The sequence below is a fragment of the Microtus ochrogaster genome, chromosome 7 (genome assembly GCF_000317375.1).
Source record: "Microtus ochrogaster isolate Prairie Vole_2 chromosome 7, MicOch1.0, whole genome shotgun sequence".
NCBI lineage: Eukaryota > Metazoa > Chordata > Mammalia > Rodentia > Cricetidae > Microtus > Microtus ochrogaster.
Genome location: NC_022014.1, coordinates 5,442,567 through 5,452,980, shown reverse-complemented (window position 1 = coordinate 5,452,980; position 10,414 = coordinate 5,442,567). Strand labels below are relative to the sequence as shown.

The following is a 10,414-nucleotide window of genomic DNA, read 5'->3' as shown; positions in this document are numbered from 1 at the left end:
AAGGTGAATCCAAAGACAAACATATAGGCATCCCCCTGAATATTAACCTTCATCAGGCGATGAAAGGAGACAGAGACAGAGACCCACATTGGAGCCCCATCCCTATTTTTGAAAACACTAAAGAATTCCGTTTTCTCCCAGCTGAGTAGCCTTGGTAGGGTGTGCTTCCCAGCACGGCGTCAGGGAGGACCTTGGTCTCAGCGCCCAAGTATTTAAGGATCCTAGTTTTTAGTGCTTGGTTTCAGACCCTGGAAGGCTTATCGTGAACTTTGGAGCAGGATGTCTGAGACTAGAATGTTTGAGCTTGAGGTGGGGATTTGGGAGCCACAGTGTAGAGGAGGGGGAGCTGCAGAGCCTGGATCATGGATGGAGCTCACTGTGCATGCCTCTTCCATGTCCTTTCTCCTCTTGTTCTTGGTCTGCGGAGCAAAATCCAGTCTTTCTCAGTGTGAAGCTCCGCCCTTTGCATGACCCATTCGTCTCTAGATTTAGGCAGGAGACTGCGCCCAGCGCTAGCACTGAGCCAGTATGTATTAATCCGCTTGGCTTTTCCTTCTGGTGCAGGCAGATGTGCCAAGGATCTGGAAAAGGTCAAAATGCTCCTGGTGTCTTTTGAGCGAATGTTCTCGTAAAGCAAGAAAGTCACTGACCGCTGCCCAGCTTGATCCACAGGGAAGACAGTGGGGGTGCAGGGTGCTTTGGGGAGCAGGGCTGCTCCTACAGTAAGGACTGATGCTAGCTCACTTCCGTTTCTAACTCTTGCTGTTGTAGATGGAGAGATCACCTCCAAGCCAATGGTGCTGTTCCTGGGACCGTGGAGCGTTGGCAAATCCACCATGATAAACTACCTCCTTGGGTTAGAAGAAACTCGCTACCAGCTTTATACAGGTGAGAATCTTGGGTGGGGGGGAGTGATTAAATTGTTAAAGCAGATGAATAATCAAAGCACTTGTATGCCCTTAATAATATGAATGAAAATGACCTGCAAGAACCAGCAGTTCTTCTGCCTCCATGGCAGCATTATTCATAAAAGTCCCAAAGTAGAAACAACTCCTGTCCACTGCTGGACGAAGGAATAACCAGACTGTAGCCTGTACAGCCAGGGGAGCGCTAGCTGAGAGAGGGATGCTGCATGGCCGGGGACACAGCACAGTGGGTAAAGCACTTGCTGTGCAAGCCTGATGATTTGAAGTCAGGTCCCTAGGATTCAAGAAAAAGTCAGGTAGAGGCCGGGTGGGGTGGCACTCGTGAGGCAGAGGCAGTTTGAGGTCAGCCTGGTCTATAAAGGCTCCAAAGCTACAGAAAAACCCTGTCTCAGAACAAAAAAAACGGGGGGGGGGGAGGCAGCTGAGTAGCATATGTGTCTGTGATTGCAGTACTTCTACAGGGAGATTGGAATAGGAGATAGGAGAACCCCTGAAAGCCTGGAGGCCAGCTAACCCGGCCTGTGCAGCAGTGATAAGGTAGAAGAAGGTGAGAGTACCCACAGTTGTCTGCCTTCTGACCTCCACCCTTGTGCCATGGCAAGTGCATGCAACACACACACACACACACATACATGCACAGACACACGTACACACACACACGGGCACACACATACATGCATGTGTGCATGCACACACACATGAGCACCCATGCACACATGTGTGCACGCACACACGCATGTGCACACAATACACACAAACACAGACAGAAAGGAGTGAAGCATGCATGCTGTCAGAATACATTGGATACATCCTTGCCACAATTAGCACCTTGAAAATGTGCTAATAAAACAAGCCAGGCACAACAGCACAGATATTGTATGATTCTACTCACATGAGGTGCCACAACAGGACAAACTCAGAGGCAGAGAAAGAATAGAGGTTGCCAAGGAAGGAGAAAGGAGTTGCTACCTAATGGAAACAAGAGTTTCAGCGTGGGAAGATGGTAACTGTTTTTGGAAAGTGAGAATAACTAACTGTTTGCATGATAATGTGAATATTTTAATGCTATAGGTTTAAAGATTAAAATGTAAACGTTATGATCTGTATATTTTGGCACAGTCAGTCCTTTCCAAGACGTCTTCCTGTACACACCCCTTCCAGAAGTCTGTTTCTCACTGGTTGCTTTTCTACCTCTCACCGTGGATGCAGGTGCTGAACCTACCACCTCCGAGTTCACCGTCCTTATGCATGGGCCCAAGCTGAAAACCATTGAGGGCATCGTCATGGCTGCTGACAGCGCCAGATCCTTCTCACCCCTCGAAAAGTTTGGCCAGAATTTTCTGGAGAAGTTGATTGGCATTGAGGTTCCCCACAAACTTCTAGAACGAGTCACTTTTGTAGATACACCAGGCATCATTGAGAACCGCAAACAACAGGAAAGAGGTAATTTATGGGCCTGGAGATGTGCTCAGAGCGAGAGTGCTTTCTCTGAAAGCACGGGACCTGAATTCACACCCTTACCACCCATGCAAAAAGTGAGGCATGGCTGTGGTGGCGCACACCTTTAATCCCAGTACCTGTGAGTTCCAGCCCAGCCTGGACTACAGAGTGAGTTCCAGGCCAGTCAGAGCAGTTACACAGAGAAACCCTGACTCAGAAAAACCAAAAATGTAAGGCATGGTTACCTGTGCCTTCAACACCAGTGTTGCAGGGTGGGCATAGTTGGATCGCTGAATCCTGGAGCTCTGTGGCCAAGCCAGCCTAGCCACAATGAGAGGCCTTGTCTTAAAGAAATAGGACAGAAAGTAGTCCTCCTCCTCTCAATGTATACACACTTGTGGGCACACTCACCTCACACACACACACACACACACACACACACACACACACACACACACACACACACACACTTCTGGACAGCAAGAGCTCTGTCTTAGGACACTGAGCAGCAGAGGGTGGCAGGCCAGCAGAGGAACAGGGTGGTGAATGTTCGAGATGAAGAGATGCTCTTCACCTCCACCCCTTCTCACTGTTGCTGTGGTAACCACTTGGGAACTCAAGTGTCGTGTTCTCTGCCTCCTAAAGGGCTGCCTGATTTGGAGATGGTCAGTAGCTTCCTAGGGGGAGGACTAGTCTTCCCTGTAAGGTTCTGGAGATGTCCAAGCTGGGGACTAGCTGTCTTTGGGTTCCCAGTCTACCCTGAATAGTGGAAGGCCTAGACTAATTGTATCCCAGTGATTTATACTTGAATTCGCTAACCTGGGTCTTGGGCATGGGCTTATTCTTTTGAACATTATCTATATCTTTTCTTACTCCCAACACCTGCTTTGTTGGGCCTGCTTTAATCTAAACCTTTATTATCTAAACCCAGCCCCTGCCTGCCTCGGACGCAGGGCATTGCTATTTGGGCCTGGTAAGCATTAGGCTGTATCATAGGGCATTGGATACTGCCATGGCACAGGGCTATCTGCACTCATGTGTCCTAACCAGGGCAGTCATAGTAATAAGTGATCAAATGGCAAATCTCAGTTTATGGTTATGATGCATTTGGGTTATAACTGTGTAGGTGGAGTTTTTTGTAGGGACTTCCGACTCCCCAATAAATGCTCAGAGACTTATCATTAATTATAAATGCTCAGCTGATAGCTTAGGTGTGTTACTACAAACTCATAACTTAAATTAGCCCATATTTCTTTCTTATCTACGCTCTACCGTGTGGCGGTATCTTTTTTAGCATGGCATATTCATCTGGCTTCTTCCACCTCTGTCCGGTGACTTTGCTCCCTTCTTCCTTGCACCCTCTTTTTGTCTGCAAGTCCCACCTACCCTTTCCTTGCCTAGCTATTGGGCAGTTAGCTTTCCATTAACCAATGAGAGGAATTCGTATTCACAGAGAACAAAAAGATTGTTCCACAGCATAACTGAACCCTGATTTATTGGCAATAATATAATTTAGTTATGATAATCATATTAGGCCCTACTATAAATCAGATAGCTTTATATATTGGCACCAACTCCCATGGTGTAATGGTTAACGCTCTGGACTCTGAATCCAGCGACCTGAGTTTGTATCTCAGTGGAACCTGTTCCTTTAGGAAGAGACCTGGTCCGTTGTTCTCATCAACTCAGACCATGAAACCCAATATAAGTGGGCTGCCCATGCTGCTTCAGCACTGCTGGGGGCATGTTTCACTTCACTTAGCTCTATACATTATTTTATTGGTTAAAAAAAATCAGTGTTTTTGAAACTCTTTGTATTAGTCATGGTTCTTTGGGGAAACAGAACTTACAAAATGAATCTAATTATCTCTATCTATCTATCTATCTATCTATCTATCTATCTATCTATCTATCTATCTATCTATCTATCACCTCTATATGATATGTCATATTGCTCTCTCTCTCTCTCTCTCTCTCTCTCTCTCTCTCTCTATATATATATATATATATATATATGTAATTTATTAGAATGGATTATAAGTAACTGTTGTCTACTAACAGAAAATCCAAGAATCCAGTAGTTTTTCAGTCTGCTAGGCTGGATGTCTCAGCTGGTCTTCAGTACTGCTGGACTCCTGAAGAAGTTGGCTCTAATGCCAGTGAATGCATGAACTTGGCAGTGAACTGGAGGGCAGGCAGGCAAAGAGAGAAAGCTTCCTTCTTCCATGTCCTTTTTATAGGCTACCAGCAGAAGGTGTGGTCAGATTAGAGGTGGCTGTTCCCATCTCAAAAGATCAGATTAAAAGTGGGTCTTCCCACTTCAAATGATCCAATTAAGAAAAGTCCCTCACAGGTGAATCCAGCCACTCGGGTTTTAGTTCATTCCCTATGTAGTCAAGTTGACAACCAAGAAGAGCCACCACAGTGGTGTTCCTTGTCGTCTTGTTTTGTAAATAAGAACACAGCAGGTAAGAAGAATTACTATATAGCGAGCCCCTATGTGGCTGCAGATTTAAGCTGCGTCTCTCCTGTCTGAAGTATAGTAGTTTTTCCATCCTGTCTGTCTCCCTTATTATTTTTATTTGTTTTTGAGACAGCTCTGGCTGTTCTGGAGCTCGCTATGACAACCAGGCTGGCCTTACAGAGATCCTCTTGCTTCTGCCTCCTGAGTGCTGGGACTAAATGCATGCGCCACCACATCCAGCCTAACACGGTAGTCTTTAAGTTAGCTTTAGTATTACTGTTCTTTTTGTAATTTTTATAGCTTATGACCTAGAATTTAAGAGCAGTGAGCATCCAGCTGGTCTGTCACTAGCCCAGGTCTCGGCAGACACTCAACACTCAACCCACATTTTTTCTCCTGAAGTCACACATCCCCTTTCCTGCTGACTTCTGGATAGTTCTTTCAACATCTTTGCCATTGTCCTAGATCCTTTTAGACATTTGGAAAACCACTTGCTTTTTTTCTTTTAAATTTTTATTACTTTTTAGCTGGACGATGGTGGAGCACACCTTTAATCTCAGCCTTCAGGAGGCAGAGGCAGGCAAATCTCTGAGTTCAAGGCCAGCCTTGTCTACAGTATGAGTTCCAGGACAGCCAGGGCTATACAGAAAAACCCTGTCTCAAAAAACCATTACCAAAAATAAAATAAAACAATTGTCTTATGTGTATGGGTGTTTTACCTGCATGCATGTCTGGACCATACGCATGCCTGGTACCCACAGAGGCCAGAAGAGGAAATTGGCTCCTCTGAGACTCAAGTTACAGACAGTAGTGAGTGGCGTGTGAGTGCTAGGGACAGAACCTGGGTCCTCAGAAAGGGCAGCCAGTGCTCTTAACCAATGAGATATCTCTCTAGCTCTGTTTTTTTCTTTTTGTTGCTGCTTTTATTTTTGAAACAGTGTCTCATTATGTGGCTCAGCCTGGCCTTGAACTGAAGATCCTCCTGCCTCTGCTTCTCAGAATGATGAGATTGCAGGAGTGCACTACCACACACTGCATTAAAAAGCTCCACTTTGGACAAATACTTCACTTCACCAGGGATTCAGAGCCACTGTATATTAAAGCATGGGTCAGACTGCTCTTGATTAAAGGTTGACAAAAAGCACAAGACAATACTCACTGGTCTCTAGAAATCCAGGAGATTGCCAGTGCTTGACTCTGCTCAGGGAGGTGCAAAGGGCTTTGTGTGTGTCCCACTCAGGTTGACTTCTCATTCCTGTCCCCAAGGCTACCCCTTCAACGACGTGTGTCAGTGGTTCATCGACAGAGCCGATCTCATCTTTGTTGTCTTTGATCCCACCAAGCTGGACGTGGGCCTGGAGCTGGAGACGCTCTTCCGCCAGCTGAAGGGACGGGAGTCCCAGATAAGGATCATTCTGAACAAGGCCGACAACCTGGCCACGCAAATGCTCATGAGGGTGTATGGAGCTCTCTTCTGGAGCCTGGCCCCGCTCATCAACGTCACAGAGCCTCCACGGGTTTATGTCAGCTCCTTCTGGCCACAGGACTATAAGCCCGACACCCACCGGGAGCTGTTCCTCAAAGAGGAGATCTCTCTGCTGGAAGACCTGAACCAGGTGATTGAGAACAGGTTAGAGAATAAGATTGCTTTTATTCGCCAGCATGCCATCCGTGTCCGCATCCACGCCCTTCTAGTTGACCGCTATCTACAGACTTACAAGGACAAAATGACCTTCTTCAGTGATGGGGAACTGGTTTTTAAGGACATTGTGGAAGATCCTGATAAATTCTACATTTTCAAGACCATCCTGGCAAAGACCAACGTCAGCAAGTTTGACCTTCCCAACCGTGAGGCCTACAAGGACTTCTTTGGCATCAACCCCATTTCCAATTTCAAACTCCTCTCTCAGCAGTGCTCTTACATGGGGGGGTGCTTCCTGGAGAAGATTGAACGGGCCATCACCCAGGAGCTCCCCGGCCTTCTGGGGAGCCTGGGGCTTGGGAAGAACCCAGGTGCTCCTAACTGTGACAAAACAGGTTGCAGCGAGGCCCCAAAGAATCGCTATAAGAAGCACTAGGTCATGTTCAGCCATTCTCGGGGCCCCATGGGTGAATGAGCTTGTGTCCTAACTGTCTGAGAAGTCCCGGTTTTTAGCCCTTTGAGCCATACTGGTGACAATCAGTCTGAATTGGAGATTTGGGAGTTCATTGAGGCCGGTGAATCAGGGAAGGAACAAGGGAGGAGAGTGGAAACTGTGAATTATAGTCTGCTTGTCTTATTGCTTCAGTTAGAAGGCCTGACACAGGCTAGTCAGGCTTCCCTTGTTTTTCCTGGGTCATGTCTTGGAGGAACAGAGAGCAGCTAACTCCTAATGAATACTAAGATAATGAGGGTCAAATAAGCTAAACTCAGTTGAAGTTTCCCAAGCAATAGAGGGTTCTCAGGTCAGTGTCTACTCCTTTCACACAAATCTTCTGTCTGTTCCCTATCTTCCTCAGCTCCCTCCTAAGTATGGGTGGATTTCCAGCAGTGGACAGTCTCTTGAGTCTGGTCTTCATGAACTTGGAACCCAGCTTTGGAATCTTCTTCCTGTCTTCCCAATGGGTAGGGCATCCAGGACACTAAAAGTTTTCAGATTAGTGTTGGCTGGCCTCTCCAGGTATCATTTCATTGATGTCTCAGTTGGAGAGCTCAGCTCAGTTGGCCCCAGAACGGGGGTGACTGAGTGATGAACTCAAGTACTCTTCCTCCTGGAAGTGACTTACATGAATGTTCTGGAAGGGCTCAGGGCTTAGTTGGTTTGCAGTGTGTCTGTCTGTTGCATGTCTTGGAAAACTCAGATCACAAAGGTGTTGATTTCAGAAAGGACATGGGGACCTTGCTCCTTCCTGGTCCTTGGAAGTTTCTCTGGACAGTCCCCTCTCCCAAGTTTCGGGGAAAACTGTTTCTACAACTTCTTTGTGGGAGCACTTGACAGAGGACATGTCTCCTCTGGTTCCCAGAAGTGTGGCTTCTCCTTCCCCTTCTCCATTCCCTGATGCACCAATATTTCCCTTTGAGAGAAATTCCCTAGACTCAGAACCAGCCCCAGCCCCGTGGCATTGGTGGCAGGCAAGGCCTGAGGTTCAGATCCAACCTGAACTTCTGCAGATGTCCACTGAGTGCAGTCAGGACCGTCACATACCAGTGAGTGTGCATTTGTGTGTCCACTGTACAAGAGAGAGCTAGCTAGGACAATGACAGACTCGAGGGCACAGAGAGAGGACTCCTGAGAGTCGTGCATGGCAGAATACGCTGCCACCTTGGAGCACATGGGGGCATGAAGCCTTGGGAGGATGAAGAGCTTTTGGATAGAGCAGGTCAGGTGAAGGTGAGACTGTCTTGAGGGCTTCCTTTGAGCACAGCTGGCTGCGTCTTTTTTTTGGGGGGGGGAGCAAGCTGTCTTTGCTTTTGCCTTGACTTTGAGGCATGGGTTGGGATCCAGCAGTACCAGTGAGTCATCTGGAGCAGAAGGAAAGCGGGAAGGAAGGTTGAGCCAGAGCTGTTCCTTCTGAGGATCAGGTAGGGAGTAGAAGCAGATGGATACGCGGTAGGGCTACATAGAGAACTTCAGTTTAGGAGTTCACGTCTTTGAGCACTTAGTCTGGCGCCAGCTGGGAGGGAGAGGAGCTGCTGCCTTGGCTTCCCACAAGTCACACGCCCCAGAGCTGCCAGGACAGTGTTCCTTCCATAGGGTCATGCATGGAGCCTAGTAGCTCGGGCAGATGAGCTGCAGTCTACCTTTTCCCGTTAAAATACGCATTCAAGCCCAAAGCTCCTCTCATCTCTCCAGTACTTATTCTCTGGAGAGACTGTCCCTCCCACCTTTCCCCTTCATGCCCCTCATGCCTGAGGGATTTGTGTAGCAACTCTGCTTTCCCTCAGTGCAGTCAGGGAGCTGTCCTAGCTGTCAGGGCCTGCATGCTTGGTGGGGAGCAGGTGAGCCGAGGCCAACACAGTCATCCAGTATTGTTGGGGGAGGGGCATTTTATCAGGGTCACTGTCCTTCTGGGTTTTCCTCCATCTTTTTCTTCTGTCTCCATTCTGCTCCTCTCCTCACTGCCTGTGCCCACCCAATTCACTTTCCTCTCCTGCCCACGGGCTGCTGACGAGCCAGCACAGGGATTAGCACCCATCTTTGCCCAGCTCTGCAGAGATGGATTCTGAGTAGGATTCTGACTCCAGGAGGAGATTCTGAGTGGAATATCCGTGTAGGTGCTGGGACAGTGGCCGACCTTTCCTGTCTTCTTTCCATCCTGGCTTCGTCAGGGAGGGCGTCTCAATAAAGTTCCAATCTCTCTTCAACTCCTTGTCCCTCTCGATTGTGTCCAGCCAGGTGAATCTCTTAGCTTCCTTTTACCCAGCAGAGTAAACTCATTTTCAAGTTTCTGGGGGATAGCTTGGAAATTTATAAACGTCTGCCCTTGTTTTGCATGTGTGCTGGTACCTCTTTTGGTGGTTTCTCTAGCACCGAGCCTCCTGGTGCAGAAGATAACTCATTCACAGCCGGCAGTGAAGACGCCAAAGCCCACAGCTGTATGGCAGGAAACACAAAGAACCTTCCCCTCTGCAGCACCTCACTTCATTATTTCTGACACCAAGAGTAGTGTCCTGTTTGAAAAGGGATCACTGGAAGTTTCCATCCCCAGGTCCTTCACCGAGCAGCTCAGATAGTGATAGCAGTAGGTGCATTTCCTCTACCTGACAGCTACCTCATGATCTCTACAGCAGTGATGGAGTACGGCCTGTCAGAATGGTAAGGGTGGCCGCCTTCCTCTAGCTCTCCCAGAAATTGACCATCCCTCTACATGTGTGGACATGTGTATTTTGAACACGTCCCAACTTCCTGAGCCAGTAGTCACCCCACATTTCACTGTTTTCGGTGTCCTGATCAGAGCAGAGTTCCTTTAATTTGGAAGCTTTCTGCTCTGGGGTCCTCCCAGGAGGTTTCATGCCATGGTGTAAGAGCCAGCTTGAAAGGGAAAGATGGGGGCCCCGGGGAAGAGGTGGAAGGTTGGAAAGAATCCAAAAGGGAGATCAGGGCCACAAACCTAGGTCACACCCATAGGTATGCCAGGAAAGGTGCCAGTCAGTGGCCAAGGCCAATGTTTCTGGGTTCTCTGCCTTAGGAGGGGTTAATCCTAGGGCTAGACAAGTGGGCCATGTTCTCCCATCCTCATGTGATCTTGGACATCTTTGAACAAGTGAGCACCCTGACCTGCTCACCCGCTGCAGCCTGACCACCATACCTGCTTACCTGCTGCAGCCCGAGCACCCTGAGCTGCTTACCTGCTGCAGCCCGAGCACCCGACCTGCTTACCTGCTGCAACACGAGCACCCTGACCTGCTTACCTGCTGCAGCCCGACCACCCAACCTGCTCACCCGCTGCAGCCTGAGCACCCTGACCTGTTCACCTGCTGCAGCCCGAGCACCCTGAGCTGCTTACCTGCTGCAGCCCGAGCACCCGACCTGCTCACCCGCTGCAGCCCGAGCACCCTGAGCTGCTCACCCGCTGCAGCCCGAGCACCCTGACCTGCTCACCC

General features: G+C 48.6%; 1 protein-coding gene across 1 annotated transcript in view; it reads left to right on the top strand.

The window, feature by feature from the left end:
- Srl (sarcalumenin) overlaps window positions 1-9,135 on the top strand; it is a 44,448-nt gene extending 35,313 nt beyond the window's left edge. The window contains exons 6-8 of the mRNA XM_026780697.1: window positions 772-888; window positions 2,136-2,369; window positions 6,097-9,135. Of these exons, the coding sequence (XP_026636498.1) occupies window positions 772-888; window positions 2,136-2,369; window positions 6,097-6,908 (1,163 nt within the window). The 3' untranslated portion in view covers window positions 6,909-9,135. The remainder of the gene's footprint in view (window positions 1-771; window positions 889-2,135; window positions 2,370-6,096) is intronic.
- Window positions 9,136-10,414: the final 1,279 nt, after the last annotated feature.